Here is a 20,083-nt window from a genome sequence, read left to right as displayed (position 1 = left end):
AATAAAACTAGCAAATTTAACTTGAAACTTAATGTATTCGAAACTGCTGAGTATATAAGTTTACATCCTGTTGAGCTGAAGACATAAGCTCGTATCACTGGTTGGCTGACCACACCTCATTAGAAAACGAGTGAGATGATTACAAATCGTCAGGCTTAACTTCCTTAAAAAATACATTAATGATATTTGATGTCGAATTTTTTGGAAAAAATAGAATCAATTTTGAATTATTCAACTAGAAAATTCGTAGTAAAGCAAGTTTCTGTAAATACGAAGAATTTATTTTATTTTATTTTATTTTTTTGTTTGAAGAGTTTTGATGTTTCAAAACATAAACTTCTTAGTACAGTTATCCTAATACTTATATAAATGTGTTGATTTTGACTAATCAGTTGACCAATAACCTAAGAATTAAAGTTAGAATCGACCAATAATGAAAATCTGTCGATCTACTATTGAACTTGCAGAAGAGATGAAATGATCATTTTGAAAACAGTTTAATTTGTCTGTACATTTTATATTATCAATTAATATTCGTGTACTATATTTAACTTCAGGCGAAAACATATTCTTAGTGTAAAATTTCTAATCAATCAATTAGATTGTTATGAAAATGTCAAATATTTCTTTGACATTTCCAACGCTGAAATTTTCATGTTTGAAAGAAATACGCTTCACTGCTTTTAAACCTAGTTTTTCAGATATATTTTCAAAAAAGATAAGGATTTTATAGAAAAATAAACATGCACATAATCGATCATTTAGTGTTAAAAATAAATCAATTCGACAATTTTAATTAAAAATAAAATAAATATTTAGTTATTTAATATTTTAATATAGTTTTATTTGTGTATTAGCCATATTTATTAATAATCTCAAATATAGACTTAATCCACGGTTAGACCGCCTCTCCCAGGTCTAGGTCACAGCTCTTGACATGACCATAATAAAAGATGTGACTTATACTTGGGTAGAGGTAGGGTCATGTCAAAAACCGTAGTTTAAACATAAGGATTAGCTTGTACACAGGATGATGTAAGCCCTAATTTAGGCTAGATCTCGCTTCTAAAATACTCATAAAAACTTTGAAAGAGCTAATTTGATTTGTTCGTAGTTTTATTAAATGTTTGACAATTTTCGCTTGGATTTTTAAGCTATCAATGTACGTTTGCTTGAAATTTAGATGACGCAATTTGCAGATTTTTGGCTTTAGGGTTATCTTAAAATATATTCTCAAATAGATACACTCTCAATTCAACAATTGAATGGACTCCATCATGTTTAATATTTCAACAAATGTATTCAGAGATGTTATTGAAAGCATTGACATTTTTGTTTGAAAAAGAAATGGCAGGCATATGAATGTAATGTTGAATGAATTACGTTTCTTTCTAAGCAAATTTGCTTATTTATTTGTAAAAGTGGACGATAACTACTAAAGATATTTTTAATTATCAATTAGAATTGAAAGATTTTGTATATACTATTGAAATTCGTGCTTAAAATATTTTTTCCTTAAAGTATAGATTTGTTTGAAAAAGGAAATAATCTTCAAAGATTAAGTTTCATTTCTACTTTAATTTCAAATCATCATTAAAAAGGAAGAAAGAAACTGTGTAATATTGGCTAAGGAAATTGTTTAGACAGTTACTATATTAGATTAATGAGACCAGAGACCATTCTGAGAATTTTAATTTGAAGGAGTGCCTGGAGTTGTAAAAATGTATTTTTATTTTTTCCTAGCAAATGGTATTGATTTGAGTTGGTCTAAAGACTTTTCCGGATGTGAATTTAAACTGTCGGAAGTACGTGAAAATAACTTTTTTCACTCTCTTTTGCTTTTGCAATGGCAATTTTGTTGGAAATCTTTCTAAGAAAGATTTTGTTGTTGCTCCAATCTCATTATTTAAAAAATACAAGCAAAAAACTCATTTGGTTTATTGGAATGTTTTGAATTAATATAAAATCCATTTAATATTGATATAATAAAAATTTCTACTGTAAGTAACATTAAATAATTTTTTAAAGATTATTTTTAAAATGAACTTATTTTTACTAGTATCAAGTTATGATATCGATAAATGAAACATTCTCAACTTTCATGTTTTTATATATAATTATATATACAGTTTTATTGATTAAATATACTTTATTTTACGAAAATTCAATTTCATAATTTGCATTTTTCAGCAAAAAAAAAAAAAAATGAAAAACGTTAGAAAAGACTGAAAAAAGTACTTCCTGCTAAATATCCTTTAAGAAGCATCCCTTCACCAAATGCCTATAACCTAAATGTAGTTGTTTGTAAACTTGGTACGCGTGCCCTTAGGGCTGTGCATGCTCTTAATAAAGGATAGGCCCTACGTGAGATAAATATGCTATCGTCGAATCATTCATTTTCACAATGTTTAACGGTACGAGACACGAAGATAAAATGATACGCTTGCCTTTAATAATATCATTGAGAAATTTTAGTCGTGGTTTAATTGTATATAAATAAATTCTTATTATGTTTATCAAATTCTAAATCATAACATTTTTTCTTAATCATTTTTTAAATATAAGAATTTAATTATAATAAATAAATACTTCCTAATAACATAAATGCTAAGAATTTGCAATTAAAAAGTTTATACAAAATGATAAATCAGCTTTTACATTAAATTTATTGAAATTAAGACAGCGAACAAGTTTAAGTTCTGTCATATTCAACAATTTCTAATGTTCTGAAATAAATGTGCAATTTTAATAGAGTAATAAATATAGCTAAATACTTACAAATTTTGGAAAAAAATCAAAGAATAATAAATTTTTCTACACTGCATTCATTATTAGATTTAGAAAATAAGAAATGAATTTAATTAGTAAATTAATTACCGGTAGTTATTTTCCAGACAGTTTTAAAAATTTTCTGTAAAATTATAGAATATTTTAAAATCATTATCATACATTAAAGAATTTAATATTTGATAATGCCTCTAAAAATTATTTATTCCTTTTTTATAAATTTTTTTCAATTTTTATTTTTCTTTTGCTTTAAATGTTTTCTTATTTGAATGTGAAAAAATAAAGCGATAGAATTTATTGGTTTGTATAAATAACTAGTTTCTCCCACAATAAATAGGAGAAATAAAGAAAAATTTAAAATGATTATCAAAATACATTTATGGATGAGTTTATTCACTGTTGAAATGCAAATTTTCAGCAATCATATGATTTTTATACTTGAATAGTTCGAAAAACACTACATAATTTTCATGTCAACAGTGACTATAAATATAATAGCAATTGAAATGACCATCTATTGCAGAATATAATAAAGCTGAAGAGAGGAGAATGTTTCTGTTTCATTTGTAAAGGTTCAAGCAGCTTGTCATTTTATTTGAAGAGTCAGACATAATGACAAGTAAACATTATTATTCGTTACTTTCTTAACGCTTGTAACTAATTTTCACATTCATTTTAATTTTTCTGTATCATTCCAAATCCCATTTTATAAATTTTAAATGTTATTGTATAAAATAGTAATATTTTTATAAACGAATTGCGGTTTTAATATATTATTTCATTATCTATTACAGTTTACAATACAATAAGACTTATAATTAGTTAATTAGCTAACTCTGCCAAAAATATTCATCACTGACAAGCGATTAAATCTCACTTTTTACGATATTTATCGCCATATTATTATTTTATCTCATTACACTATATAAGAATATACTACTTGTTATTATTAGTGTATATTATAAAAGAATGTTTTTATTACTCAGTATTACAGTTAATTATTTAAGTAGTTTCACATTTATTAACATAATATATACTGCAGTTAATTGCTGATAGTTAATTGTAAATTGTGAAACAAACTCACATTATAAATTATTCCCTTTCCTGTGTAAACAGAATTAGTAATTATTTTTAATATACTATCTATAATTGCAATAAGTCAATTTGATTTACTTATTTCTACGAATCCATCTACTGATATCGGAGCGGCAACTTCAAAATGGGTTTGGAATGTGTCACATCTATGGCATTTTCCAGAGGAAAATATTTCGTTTTCTTTTTCTAGGCTGATTAGGATTTTAATGATCCAAAAGAACAATTTTCGTATTGAAAACACAACAGAATTTTTGTGTGGGCAACAACGTGTGACTTTTACAAGTGTAGTAGTAACTAGAAGCTCGTTATAATCTCAAACCCTTCCAATTATTGATGTGTACATCGTAGCATCATTGAAGGACCAGAACGACATATAAATTGCTAGTTGTCAACAAAACAACTCCACCTATTTCTAAATAGAAATGTATCATGATCAAGATCTAAACCAAATACGGAAAAGCTGAAGGTTACCACCATCAACAATATTCCAACAATGCTGACGAGAAAGTAACAATACAAGAGCTAAGTACCTCATGAGGTGAAAGAACGAATAGGTATGTGAGCATTAGGTGAGAAGTGGTTAGGTGACTAGCTTAAAAAAATCCGTCTCTTAAAATGGCTGAGTTTAGATGTCGCTTGATATCGTTTCGCCCACGTGCCAGCATGAAATAAAACGTCAGTCCGAGGTCATGTGTCATCGATCTTGGGCTGTCAAACGTGTTTGTCACGTGATTGCATACCACGTTTTAGCGGGAGTTTTTCATATTCTGTCGTGTATTGTTGGATTTCGTTAGCAGACGGCGTGGAGACAAGTCTCCCCCACTTAGAACTACACAGTCAGTTCGCCTCAGCTAGGTAAAGAAGCGTCCGCCTGATCATCAAGAGGTGGGTCCATTCTTTAAAACCCACGCAGATCATTGGCGAGGCCAAGGACGTTTTTCGATGATAGTCTTGGCAGTAATTACAAGGTTGGTTGACCTGTAAGACCGCTGTAGCGCTGCAGAAATGTTCATTCGATAAGACCATCAGATATTTTAACGTTGACGACGGTGTACGTTAGTACGGTGCTTTACAGACTTTATGTCACCATCGTTTTGTCGACGATGGGTGGACTCCGGATTTCGCTGAGGTACAACAAAGCTGGAGGGACGAGGGGTGAGAGGGGTGTCACCTTACCCGACCACCCACGATATGTCTGTTCTATTTCAATCATAAAAGTAGTTGTCTCACTTTCGTTTATCATCGTCTAACGTCATGTGCATTACACCTATTCTTACTACAACGGAATTAGAGATAATAAGAAAAAAGAGGACTGTATAAAAATAAACAGAACAAGAGATAAGTAGAAGGTGGAGGTATTATGCCTCGAGGCAAAAGGGGGACTAGTTGTCAGAAAACAGTCAGATTCAGGTAATTTTTCGCTCCATCATCATTATCAGTTTTGTATGTTATCTGGTACGGGGTGTGATTGAATCCAAAAGCATTCTAAAATCTTTGCACTTGTCGACACTTTGTCTTGGGGAATCGTCGAACTAACAAGTTGTGACAGCACGTGCCACAATGTTTGTAAATACGATAGCTGAATGAATACTAAAACATTCCCTTTCAAATATAAATACTTCCAATTTAAATTCTGAATATTAATTTTTTAAATTTATTAAAATATTTAATATTAAATTAACTAAGTCTACCTTATAAGCGATCCTCTTATAAGACATTCTTTAATTACTGCAAACAGTTTTATATTCGTTTTAATAATTTATTTACTTTTCTTTCTTATAATTCTATATTTTCCTTATTTCGTGATGTCTTCTTCGTATCAGATTCAAAGTTAAACCTTATTATGTACTCATTTTTTCTTATTTCTCTTATGACCTCATAACCACCTCAACCTTGACTCTAGCTTTTTTAGTTTAGAAGAACATGTAATGATGTTACTTTCCTCTGACCTGTATATAAGTTTAACTTATATTATTATTGTAGTAAATTACTTTTACAGTGCTTACTTCGTGTCATTATGTAAATTAAAAGAATTCTTAATTCTAATTTATGTGATAGCGTTTCAGTCTTTGGCAGTATAATTTCAACCTTTTAGAAATTAAAATATTTAAAATTTTTTGTTTATTTTGTATATCAATAATTTAAATAAATATAAATTTACAAAGTAATTAACTATATTATTTTATCTCATTACACTATATAAGAATATACTACTTGTTATTATTAGTGTATATTATAAAAGAATGTTTTTATTACTCAGTATTACAGTTAATTATTTAAGTAGTTTCACATTTATTAACATAANAGCTAAATATTCATCTAAATGTATTATCAAAAAGTTTGCCAATTTCCGAAATATTTAGCTTATAATAATAACTTTTTTTATCTGTTTTTTATTTGAAAATTTTACAAGTGAATTATTTGCAAAATATTTAATTACTAATTTGTTGCTTCATAAAAAATGGATTGTGGGGAGAAAAAATTTTTTTCTGTAAACAAAAATAAAACATTTTTATTGTGCTTAGAATTCTCTTCTTTCCAGTTTGAACGAAAGGATTGAGTCATCTAAATGTTTTTCTTGTATAATAATCTTACAAGAATCCTACTTAAAGTCTTACTAATCCGATCTACTATGATTGATTGTCCTAATTTTCTCCTATAATCTTTCAGTCATTAAATAAGCTTATAGGATATATTTCGCGTGGTCAATCAATTGAAATTAATTCTTATTTTGTTCGATCTATTGCTTCGTGAAATTTATTTCGCATCCCATTTTATATCATTAAATTCTATTTATTCAATAAAAATTAAAAATTATGTTCCTCTCTTGAAAAATAATAAATATCCATAAGAAAAAAATATTATTTTTATTTTAGAAATGTATGATTTCATTTAAATAAGTATATAGCCTATATTTTAATAAATTTCTAAATTTTTATATTAAATTTTAATTTTATATTACAGTTTCACGTTTTCCTTTCGAATCAATAATTGAACAACCTTAACTAAAAATAAGACTGATATTACTTAAAAGAAATAAAAATCGTATACAATGAGATTCTGAAAAGTTTAGATTAATCCTGAATCATCATTGTTAAAATTTATAGTTTCTACCACTGAAGAATGCTTGGAGCAAGATCTTTTGTTTGAAAATCAATCTTTTCCATTGTGTTCGAAAAAATCGATGTCTTTATTCTTTTCCAATCTAAAAAATTGAAAAGAAAATCTAAAGACACTGATTCAAAGTTTGAAAAACGAAATTTCATTTTATATTGGTGTTTTGTTTACTTGCATCAGCTTCTAAGTAATAATTTTCATACTTCTTGAGAGTTCTGTGAATTAAATCAATAAACTTGAATTTTACTTCTAATAATAACAGAACTCCGAATAAATAAAATATAATTCCAACACATCACTATAAATTGAATGATAGATATGAATTTAGATATACTCTATAATTAATAAACAACATTTTAATAGCAAAAATACTATTCTATTATTTTAAAATATATATATATTAGCTTCATACCAAAAAATTGAATTTTCAAAACATTACTTCACTGTAAATTAATAAGCACTTTATACTTACATTTATTTAAATATATATTTTACTTTTAATATATTACTTCATATTAATTAATTTAATTTTAATAAATTTCTTTAATTAAATCATATCCAAATTAAACTTGTATATTACCAGTATGTAAACTTAATAAAAATTTTATAGTTTTTTCTATTAATTTTGATACATTTAAAATACATTATGTAGGTATTTAGTTTTTAGTAAATTGTTTTACACTGTATTTACTATCCACTTTTTCATAAAAATCCCTTTTTAAAAGTCTGAGTGCATCTTAAATTCAAAGTAATACGGTATATGTAAAAGGATGAATTTGAAAAATCTGAATAAGTATGAAATAAATAATGAAGACGATATAAATTGAAGAAGTTTAATATTTAAAGAGTAATTTCTGAAAATTTTATTTCCATATTTCTGAATAGAGTCATTTTTATGATTATAATTTATTCTAAACTTTAGCAAAAAAACGGAATAAGTAATACTGTATATTTTTTTCCTTATTCAAATGTTGAAATTTAATTAGACATTTATGATAACTTAAGGCGTTTCTGTAAGATGATATAATGAATTATCAAAATGGAATTTCAAATAAGATATTTGAATTTTAGAAATAAATTATTATTTTATATTCTAATAATCTTTGACATAAATTTATATATTTTAATAAAATATAAATATAAAAAAATATTCTTTTATAATAAATCTTTTCAAAATTAGAAATAAAAGTCAAAATTTCAAGCAAGAGAGCTGATATTACAAGAGTTAGTGGGTTGCTTAGTTGGGATTCCTTGGTTTAATGCATACAAAACAACCCGCTAACTATTCCGTTTTATTCTGCTGTCATCTGATTAACATGCAAAAAATACAAAATTTGTGTTTTTTAAAATACATTTCTTTTTTTTACACTTAATTTTGCTTTATTTNATCTGTTTTTTATTTGAAAATTTTACAAGTGAATTATTTGCAAAATATTTAATTACTAATTTGTTGCTTCATAAAAATGGATTGTGGGGAGAAAAAATTTTTTTCTGTAAACAAAAATAATTATAAATATACCTGAAAATACTTTCTATTAAACGAGACTTTAATATAAATTTTATTACACTGAATTAATAATTGATCAATTTGTTCAGAATTGATCAATCATAAAACTTATGTTGCAAATTAATCACACTGTAATAAAGTTCTTTGCCTTGACATAAATTTATTTTTATAATAAGACATGCTTATTTTTCTTAATTCTTTTTTTTAAATAAAATGTAATAAGCAATTTGAAAACTTGAATAACTTTGACTAATGTAAATATAAAACTTGATGAATTTTTAAATAACTGGATAGTTTTCTTGATCAATTACTGTTAATTAAAATACAATGCATTTACTCATAACGATATTAATATATAAACGTGTGAGTATTGTGTTTTAATTAGTAGTTGAATGATGGATGTTTATCATTTGAAAGATTTTTAAAAAATAAAAATTTTCTGTAATTAACAAATAAATCATCCACGGTAATTCTAACTTAAATTTTAAAATGAGGACAAATACCACGGCACGCTGTCTTGTTTGAAAACGAAAAAAAAAAAATAAGATCATAGATTAGGTGGAACGTATTGATGTTCCTTTCAACCTTTTAACTTTTTTTTATTTTTTGAAACTTTAAACATGATTTCGCTATAATTAATCGAAATATTTATATTATTTTTCAAACTACTGTACCTGTTAATTAAATGAATACTTTTCGAATATGATCATAATAATTGTATACTGTAGAATGACCTTTGTAAATATAATTTTTTTAATAAGAGGCTTTTATATGAAAGTTTAAGTCCTACAAAATACATTACATTTCAAATACTTTTATAATAATTTTAAAGTACAGTAATTCTTAAGGTTACAATTGAATTATAATAAATAAAAGAACGAAGAAATTTTCTTTCCTTGCAAAAAATGGCTGAAGAAACATTTGCTCACATTTATCTCAATAACTTTTTAACGATGTTACCGAAATGTCGTACATTTTTTAATCTTCAATGCTTAGAGAAATCATTTTTTTCAATTTCTTTACATCACAGAATGTCAAATCAAAAAGAAAACTATCGCAATAGATTTCATAGCAATTTTTATAATCTACATACATTTTCCAAGGTTAAATAACCATCTCTTATTTTCTTTCTGATTGTTTCATTTGCAGTCTATATTGAAAACATAAAATTATATTTTAAAATCAATTATTTTTCTGAAATTCTTTATAATGAAAAAAATCTAAAAAATAATAATAATAATTTATATCTTTTTGAAATGAAAGACGAGAGTACATTTGAACGCATTGAAAATAACTACTGAGCTAATTGAGAACATTTATTTTTCTATACCTTTTCAGAGATACCTCAGGATAAGAGAAAATTTCGTTTCTTTTATTTTGAAAGGAATTTATCTATTATATTTCAAACTGAAACTTTAAGCATGGGTTAAAATTTTCATAAAAACTATTTGTGAAGCAAAAATTGAGCAAAATATATCATTGAATTTCATTCTCATTTGAATGAAAAAACAGCTCCTTTACGCCTATTTAACACAACAGCTTCACTTTAGAGGTTATTAGATTAATTGCTTATAATATATAATCTATAAAAAATCAAATACAGTATACTATATTAAAAAATAGTCTAACACATTATAAGAACGGTTCAGTTGCTGTAAAAGATTAAGAGCAATAAAATAATTGACAAGAATACCTCATACAACGTCAATTTTTTTAAACTCTCTTAAGTTATTGAGAGTTTTTCTGTTAAATAATCAAATAATGTTCGATTGAATTAATGCTTTTTGGAATACTTTAGTATACTTCATTAGACAAGAATTTCCAGTCCAATAATTTACAAAGTATTAATCTTTTTCAAGATCTCTCGAACGATCTTTAAATAAGAATTAAATAGATGCAAAATTTATGTAATATCCAATCATACTAATATCAAATATGATTATATATTCCTATTTTAAGTAAATTTTAATATCTAACAAGATGCATATATGCAAATATACAAATGAAACTTGCATAGCAAATCTATTAAAATAATCGGTAAAAAATATCATAAAGTTGCTTGACTATTAATCTCCAACTTCCAAAGCTGTAAAAGATCTTTAGAAGAATAAATATTTATAGATTTCCAAGCATAAAGATAGCTTTTAGGACAATGAAAAGCTCAAAGTTTATCTCCGTCCTCAAGATCGTTTATGTATCCATATTGTGGCTCAAAAATCAGCTAATATCCACAGATGTACTGTACAGCGCCTAGAATATATTAATATAAAACCAAACACCGTTAACAAACTTTTGAACCATTTTATATATAAGTACTTTTAAAATGCTATTTTCTGTTCTTTTCTCTGTAAAAACTAAGTTAAAAACTTGTTCAATTATATTATGTAATTTTTATATATTTCAATAAGAATAAGTATAGGGAAGACTATTTGTTATTCAATCTTAATATAAGTTCCTAAAAATCTAATATAAAATTCTATTCAATGTTCATTAAATAGTTTATACAATAACGACAATAACTTAACTTTTCCTAAATTGATATAGTTGGATAGTTGGATTCTATTATTAAATATATAAATTATATTTTAAGATAGTTTGTAAATTTAAGAAACAGAATTATCTTTAACAAGTTTAAATTATAATTTTAATACAAATTAATACAAATTACTTAAGCTGACATTTATCAATTAATTCATTTGAAAAAACTAAAAAAAAACTGAAAAAGGAAATAATTATTTTTTATTTTAGCTCCTTATTGTCACTTACTTTATTTTAGTAATATAGTGAACAATACAGTAGAAAAAAATATTTAGGAAAATTAACATCTACATAAATTTAAAACTTCTAATGTTATATTTAGGCCTATAAGTTAATTTCATAATTATAAAAATATATAATGAAATCAATTTAAATTTGTATGTTATAATTTCCTTTCACGGAATAAAAAATACCTCTTTATAAATTTTTCCCTTGTACTACGTAAAACTAATAATTAGTCGACAAATTATTTTGTATTCTTAAGCATAATAACAAAATGAAAGACGTTTTTATATTAAGTCTTTTTTTTTTATTTTACAACAAGCCATTGACATCTACAAGTATTGCCAATTAATTTGTATATCTACTAAGATAATATGTTAGTTGAACAACTATTTTACAGTAATAAAAACAGGAAATACGCTTTTTTTCTTTTCTAATCAATTCAAATTTGATAACATTTTGATGAGACTAAATGTAGAACTTGTCATATGCTTTTAAGTATTATGTTATATATTATGTAAGTCATTAACTAATAGCTTAAGAGTTATTTTAAATTCTATAGCTTAATATTTTTATTATCTAAGTAATTACAATACAATAGCACTCTGCATTTCAATTCTATTGTATTAACAATTTCAGCAAGTATTCTTTTTTATTAGCTAATGGATTTGTTCCATTTACATAATTTAATTCTTTAAAAACTTCAATTTCATTCAGTTTATAGTTGTGTTAATTGCAAATAATAATATAATAAAGCATACCTATTTATTAAAGTGTTAGAAAAGGAAAATAGTACAGTAAATATATAAGAAAATATATAAGAAAGTAATTAAATTTTTAATATAGATTTTAAAAAATTCAAATTTAATTTAAGCATTTAATGTCCCTTCTTCTTGTGATTTTTTTAACCTATAAAGAAATTAATGTGAATTATTTTGTTTTTCCAAATTTTTGTAATCTTATTATATCTTAGAAATAAAGTATAGTACTGTAATTACTGTAAACAATTATTCCAAATTAGTTGTAATATTTTCTATAATAATATAACCAATTGTAAATTAAAAGTTATTAATTTATTGATTTGTTTGTTTTCATAAAGCTGTCATGTATGATGTATTAAGTTAGTATTTATAAGTTTTAATTACAGTTATGACATAGTAAATGTACTTTGCAGAATGCGAAATTTAGGATCCTTTATGTTGGATAACAAGATTCATTCGAAAATACTATATAAATAACTTAGGTTTAATTTATACTTACTACACATTAAAATTTATGATAATTATAATCCACCTTCAACTGTATTTCCTAATCTTTCTTGGCCCACGACCTATTTTTGAGTTTTTTTTTTGTCAATAATAATACACAGGGGTATAGTAAATAAGATTAGTGGCAATTCCCCAGGTGGTCGCGACCCACAGTTTGAAACATTCTTCTAACTTATTATTAGATTTTTTTTTATTATTAAAATACCATCCACTTCATATTCAACGAAAAGAAGTCATTGATAAAACCCGGAAGAAATAAATCTTTTGATTAAACTTGTTAAAAAAAGAGATAAATTTTTATTGCAACAAGAATTTTAACCGTAAAGTATTTAATTTAACTCAAAAAGTATTATATTATTCATAAAATTTTAAAAGAAAATTGAACTATAAATCACAGACCCGTGTGTTTATAATATGCAGATTGAAAGTATGTAAGAAAACCAGTTTTCCGTTATTTCTTTTGACTCAAGAAGATTCGTTCGCTTAGATTAAAGTCGAGAAACGACCTTTGTTGTTATATACTTTTTATAGACTATATTCTCTAATTTCTAATCATAGAATACAACAAATTAATCAATTTTTAACGAGTTATTTATATAATTTAAAATGCTCAATTAAGTTCTAATAATTTTAATATTTGCATTATTTTAATTTAATTTAATGTGTCCATTTAGCAACTTAATCGTGAAAATGTTTAAATTAAAGAGTATTAAATAAAAAGATAATAGAATAATTTCATTTTTGAAATTTCAAATATTTTAAATTAATAATAATTTTATTCTTGTTCCTAATATCGTCTAGTTAATGTATTTTATACGCCTGAATATTTTTAAATTTGCTGTTGAGTCTGGTAGAAGTTTGTTCCCATTTTTCTAGCAATTTCTCCTAAATTTCTAAAGCTTTGAACAATTTAACAGTATAGAATAAACTTTTATTCTTAACAATGTGTGGAAAGACAGCTTCCAGAAAGCAATGAGCATCAACTGCTGACAGAATGTTGTACCAAATCTAGAGTCTAGTTTCCTATGTTTGTTTATACTAAGCTTAACTGTTGTTACACGATCACGCCAACTTATGCTTACTTCAGGCCAATTGAAATTCACCTGCTTTTACGTAACGAATAATATATTCTAAATTAATTAATTAAGTTCAGAAATAATTATCAGCGCTTATTTAATTAAATTGTATTAAACAAGCAATTATCATATATATATATATATATATATATATGTTAAAATTAAGAATATAACAAATATATAGAAATTTATTGTTAACTTTTATCATAATTATGCTGTTAAAATTATTGTCACAATTTTGTTTACGATAACAACAAGAATGCAATTCTGTTTTACGCCTACGATACACTATATCAACATTGTATACTGCAATAAAACTGTCTAACTGATATGTAGATATTTTTTATAAGAATTGCATATAATATAAAAGCCCAAAGTTAATATAAAACTAACTGATTAAAAATCAGTAGACATTCTACAGTCTAAATTAAATAAAGAATAGATGTGTAATTTGATTTGAGATAACTTTGTTTGACTGTGCTCAGATTTTAAATGAGAATCTGGTATCAGCTAATTTAAGTTTTACAGATCGATTCATTGAGTTTTAATTAATAATTTAATTATTTATTACCATTACTTTCCTCCATTTACCTTTCTTATACTATTAATGATATTGTATCTTATACTGACTGTGAGGAGAAATATCTCAAATTTTGAATGAAAATCAATAATGCTATTGATATTAAACATGTTAAGAACGAATATTAAAAAATATTTTTGTCTTTGTCCTTAATTTGTTTTCCATTCTGGAAATATTAAGAAGAATATATTAGTAGATTTGTCTATTTAGTAGGCTATATATCGAATGTAAACCACTGACTTAAAAATAAATCTTCTTACTTAAATTTATGAATAAATCCTGTACGATAAGACAGAGAAATTTACATTTTAAAACATTATTATGATTATATAAAAGAAACCTTTGATTAATGTGTATCCCTGGAAAATCTGATATTTTGTTTTATCATAAATTATACTTCTTGAATCTAAATTATTAAAATTTTTTATGCACACTTAGCAAGATGAAAACAATAGTCTTAATGGTATTGCTAATTTTCGCGCAAATGTTAATTCCTAATGCAGCACAAATATAATGAATTTAATCAGACTGAGCGATCAAGTTAAATTTACTAATTATGTACTACAGAGTGGACTAAATCAACACGTTTCTATAATAAAAATAACCCATTATATAAATTTTACTACATACATGAAATATAAAATAAAAAATCATCTTTTAAACTGTAAAAGTTTAAGTAATTTTATGTATATCTTTTTATAAATTTAATATTGATATCAAAATAATAGTTACTATAAATTTCCTAAAACTAATTAATTCTCCCAGTTTTCGTGGAATAATAATATAAAAATTTATATTACAATATTTATTGTTTCTTAATAAAATAATTTTTCGTTAATATTTTATCCTTAAAAATGAAAATAATAATTTTATATAGTAATCAAAATTTGCTTCTTATAAGAATTATATTTAACATTCAATACTTACATTATGATGAGTAATATTAACTCTTATTGTACTGTACAGTATATAGATTAAATTGGAACTTGCTCTTTTACCTAGGAACTAGTCAAAACAATTCCAATGCAGCCAATGCGTAAATTAAAATGAAATATATTTAGCCTATATCTTAATTTGATTATTTTAAATTAAGTTTCTGAAATATTTAAAAACTGTTCAAAAATTTATAATTAGCAATAATAAATTGAAATAAATTAAATTTTGTTTCCGTGCTTAAACTTTAACTACTTCGATTCGTTATTTATCAATATCAATACTTGAGCCGAATTAAACTAATTTTTAATCACTTCTGAGCAATTTAATTTTTATTAACCCTTAATATATGACATATCTGAAATACTTCAATGTTAATATCACTTCAAACTAAATGCAGCCAAGTGGTGAACTCTCCCAGACTGTACAAAGTGTCGGGGAAACGGTATAAAGCTGGGAAAATGTGGGGGGAGTTATAACAAATCCCTTTTAAGTAGTCAAGCGATCTAAGAACCACTTGCATCTCGTTCAAACGCCCAACGAAGGTTGTGGGAGCGATTCTATGACCTTTACTCTCTTTCCCATATATCACCCCGTCTACAGCTTTATATCCTACCCCGAAGAAAAAAGCCCCTCAGAATACGAGCATCATATATTTGAAGGAATTGAGCTTGTATCACGTATGATAAGCACGAATATAGACTATAAGAGAAACTGGTATCAATAACACAGATAAGAGATTTTCTGGGATCTCGAGAAATACGATCTCTTCAGAAAAGTCCAATTGCTATTTTTATATAGTGCCTTTATCGTACAGCATTTAATTTCTTTACTTACCGAAATCCTGCTTTTAATAAAAAAAAAAAAATTATCCAGTTCCGTTATGACGAAATAAGTTATTTCACCTACTAGAATAGTTGTCCAAAGTTAATAAATTTAAAAAAGACATGTATAACAATACAAACACATTTTGTATATTGTTATTAAACATGTGATTAAGAAATACGAGGGTCAAAGCTCGACGAACGGCGCATGTCCGGAAATAAGCACGTGCCATAAAATGTCGGATGCGAATTTTTCCATCCATCCTCAGAGCAGGCTAGTGAACTCTTATACAAAAAATCCTCTTTAAAACAAGCGAACAAAATGAGGCAAGAAAAAACTTTCTTAGGAGCTTCTGAACGGAACCGGAATGGACAGTTCTTCTCACGTTTAGATATGCAATGCACGTAGGTTTCAGTATTCGATTTCGATTCTCCCATCAACAACACTTCAATGGAGATACAGACGTGACGCTAGCGTATAAAAGGATTTGCATCACGCATGCAGTGATTCACGATTTTAATTTTTTACTCTTTTGTGTGTAATACGTACTTCGGAACTTTGATATTGATATTTTTAGAAATTTATCAAGTTACTTCGTTTTAGTTTTGCAGTTAGAGATGACTTCTTACGCTATTTAAGACTCGAACCAGTTTGAAGAAAATCTATCTCCATCTCATTTCTGATCAAGTGTAAATTTCTGGAAAAATGCCAGATACTTTACCTGCAGGTGTGAATCATTGCAGGTGTTTACTAGAGTAAACGTTATAAATTTTCCTTACTTAAAATTCTAAAGGTTGGTATATCGAATATCGAAATAAAAACACAACCCTAAAAATTAAACATTCATTCACGAGTAACGTAACAATTTTTCATATCATAAAAATATGACTAAATCATATTTAATGTCAAAATCTTAATCATCATAATCCAGCTGTATCGCATGAATTTAGTTACTTCAGCTTATACAACGGTCCTTTCCCATTATGTTAAATGGGGAAGTAAAGTTAACCACCCACACCATTCAGAAAGGACTATGTCAGTTGTTTGAATTAAAATACTGTTATGACGTTGGATCATGCAAAATTGACAATTGTCTTGTCTTAAATTAACCCGAAATTATAGGCCTATATCCTTTCTCGTTCTAACGTGTGACTTTAATTATAAAAATACTATTATATTATTAATTAATTAATAAGAATATAAATTTATAATGTTTATATATTTCCACTAAAGCTTCCTGTTTTACAAATATAAAAATAGATGATAGATTAGGAGCATCTTGCAATAGCTCAACCGCATCTCCAATCTTGGAAAAATCGGCATCTATCTATAAAAAGAAAACCGGAAAGAGTATAGTCTTTACCAATTTCGAATGAATTACAACCGTGACTAAAAATGTTTCTTCGATGTTGCGTGACCTCTTTAATTGTGTAAGGCACCCGTTGGTGACTGGACGTGCCTAAGTCAAGGTGAAGTCGACCTTTTTGAAAGCACGTGCAGGTGTTGGTGAGAAAAGTCCGAAGGGCGCAAAGACATCCAGAAAAAAACTGACAGCAAAACTGATGATACATCAATATTATCCTTTTGTATAAAGTACTTACGATTAAAATCTTGTAATCGAAACTTTAAACAGCATTTGTCAAAACGGAACGGGATATTAATGAATTGGCCAAATAAAAAACTAAAGTATTCTCACCTTTCCGTTTGTGGAGTCAGCGTGACACCAACAAGAGGTAAACATGATGCCCTGAGTTAGTTACTCCAATAAAGAAATGATGTTAACTAGAGAAAAAGACAGGGTCATCTCCATGCTAACCGGAGCATGTGTGAGACGCCACGACGTGGGTGTGCACAAACTCACAAGACAACTACAGCAGCGCCAACAGTGGTAAGAGAGACTGGTCCGACAAAACCTGTTTGTTCATCCCTGTGACTCGAGTCAGAGTCTGCTGGTACCTCTACAGTTGTGGCACTTCTAATAAATAGCATCTTACGGATTTAAGAGAATTTGGGGATGGTTCGATAATCGAGGAAAGCTTATTGAATTAAGAGAAGAAGACTACAACAGTTCGTTTTAGAAGCTTACTTATTAGTAAAACTTACCATTCAATATGATGAAAGAGAAATGTGAAATTCGTAGGTGTAGTGTTTGCTAATATCCTTCATCTCGATATGTTAAGTTGTCGTTAACGACAACAAAAGATATAAAAAAAATATATCATTATAAAGTCTAGATAACGGTATCAACCTTTGCACTTTACGCTTATATCTTGCAATATTAAAACTAGTACATAAAGTTGTAAATTCTTTTTTATTATTAATTTTATTTAGATGTTATTTCTCATATTCCATATGGACATTAACGAATGATAATATTTTCATTCAATTGAAATGATGAAGCATTAAATACGAGAGATCAACAAACAATTTCGACGTCATACGCAACTTATCCGGAAACTCGTGTTATTTGATATATTTAAATTTCAAACGAGAGAACGAGTTATCCGGGTTCTAAGCAAGCACATAAAACGAAAGAATGCATTCTTTTTTCTTCTTTTTTTTTTATCATTTAACGACCGATCATGATGTGTCGACGGGTGTTCGCAGTTGCCTAGGAGACTGGTCACATGCTCAAAAGAACGTCTCTCCCCTATTATTCAATTTTCATTCCATTGTGGTCGATCTTTCAATCTCAAAACATTTCGACCTATTTCTCTTTAAAATAATACAGTATTGGTAATTTTTTAAATTACGGCAATCTGGCGCCACGATCATTGGCATGACAACAAACTGTCGGAAAAATTGTGATTACGAGTCAACATTTTTTTTAATCCGTAGTCAAGTTAACGAGAATTTACTCGGTCGCCTTGCACAACAGCAGGGTTCTTTGCATCTCCTGCCATCGAAGCAGCGGGTGTTAAAATGGTCGCAGTTTGAACAACCTTATGTGGGACAAGTCATGTGATTTTCATCGACACGACTTTAAATTATCTTGTAATTTCTTAAAGATGATTGGTATGTACAAATGATTGGCTAATTACAATCTTTGACAGTTGCACAATGAGGAAGGCGATTGAGAAACTTTTTCAGTCATTGTCAAGGTCAACATCTGTGACCTAATTATGGTAGAAACGCGTTATATGAATATTCATTTCTTCGAGATATCGATTTTTCTCTAGAAAACGTAATTAATTTCTTTCAGACTTACGAAAAGGAAAGTGTATGAAGTTTAAATTACAATTAAATTTTATCAGATTTTAANAAAATTTTAACTGTGATTTACAAAAGATTTATTAGAAAATAAATTAGATTTAAATTTTCTATATAGATTTATTGTATTTTCTATTTGAAATTGAAATTAGATATCCACTTGTAAATTTTAAATCATTTCATAACAGTTCTTGTGTCAGCCTCACAAATTCCTGCTTTCGGAGCTTTTTTTTTTTAAGACTAAGATTAGAAAAATGTACCTCTCTAATTATGAGATATCTTACGAAAAATGCTTAAAAATCAAAGCTTAGGCTTTGAGTAAGCTAAATATTCATCTAAATGTATTATCAAAAAGTTTGCCAATTTCCGAAATATTTAGCTTATAATAATAACTTTTTTTATCTGTTTTTTATTTGAAAATTTTACAAGTGAATTATTTGCAAAATATTTAATTACTAATTTGTTGCTTCATAAAAATGGATTGTGGGGAGAAAAAATTTTTTTCTGTAAACAAAAATAATTATAAATATACCTGAAAATACTTTCTATTAAACGAGACTTTAATATAAATTTTATTACACTGAATTAATAATTGATCAATTTGTTCAGAATTGATCAATCATAAAACTTATGTTGCAAATTAATCACACTGTAATAAAGTTCTTTGCCTTGACATAAATTTATTTTTATAATAAGACATGCTTATTTTTCTTAATTCTTTTTTTTAAATAAAATGTAATAAGCAATTTGAAAACTTGAATAACTTTGACTAATGTAAATATAAAACTTGATGAATTTTTAAATAACTGGATAGTTTTCTTGATCAATTACTGTTAATTAAAATACAATGCATTTACTCATAACGATATTAATATATAAACGTGTGAGTATTGTGTTTTAATTAGTAGTTGAATGATGGATGTTT

At 26.4% G+C, this 20,083-nt stretch overlaps 1 protein-coding gene across 4 annotated transcripts in view; it reads right to left on the bottom strand.

Moving 5' to 3' along the window:
• Window positions 1–18,344, bottom strand: part of LOC111637205 (tensin-like) — a 142,407-nt gene extending 124,063 nt beyond the window's left edge. The window contains exon 1 of one of the 4 annotated variants that reach the window (XM_023382640.1): window positions 18,052–18,344. In XM_023382640.1, coding sequence (XP_023238408.1) covers window positions 18,052–18,054 — 3 coding nt within the window. In that variant the 5' untranslated portion in view covers window positions 18,055–18,344. Of the gene's footprint in view, window positions 1–17,644; window positions 18,019–18,051 lie in introns of those variants that run through there. The other 3 variants (XM_023382644.1, XM_023382639.1, XM_023382638.1) reach the window with 3 other exon arrangements.
• Window positions 18,345–20,083: the final 1,739 nt, after the last annotated feature.

This window comes from Centruroides sculpturatus, unplaced genomic scaffold (assembly GCF_000671375.1).
Source record: "Centruroides sculpturatus isolate CEXI.00-Female unplaced genomic scaffold, Cexi_2.0 scaffold1000, whole genome shotgun sequence".
Classification (NCBI taxonomy): domain Eukaryota; kingdom Metazoa; phylum Arthropoda; class Arachnida; order Scorpiones; family Buthidae; genus Centruroides; species Centruroides sculpturatus.
Note: the sequence above shows the minus strand (reverse complement) of the source record. Positions and strands in the feature narration are given on the sequence as shown.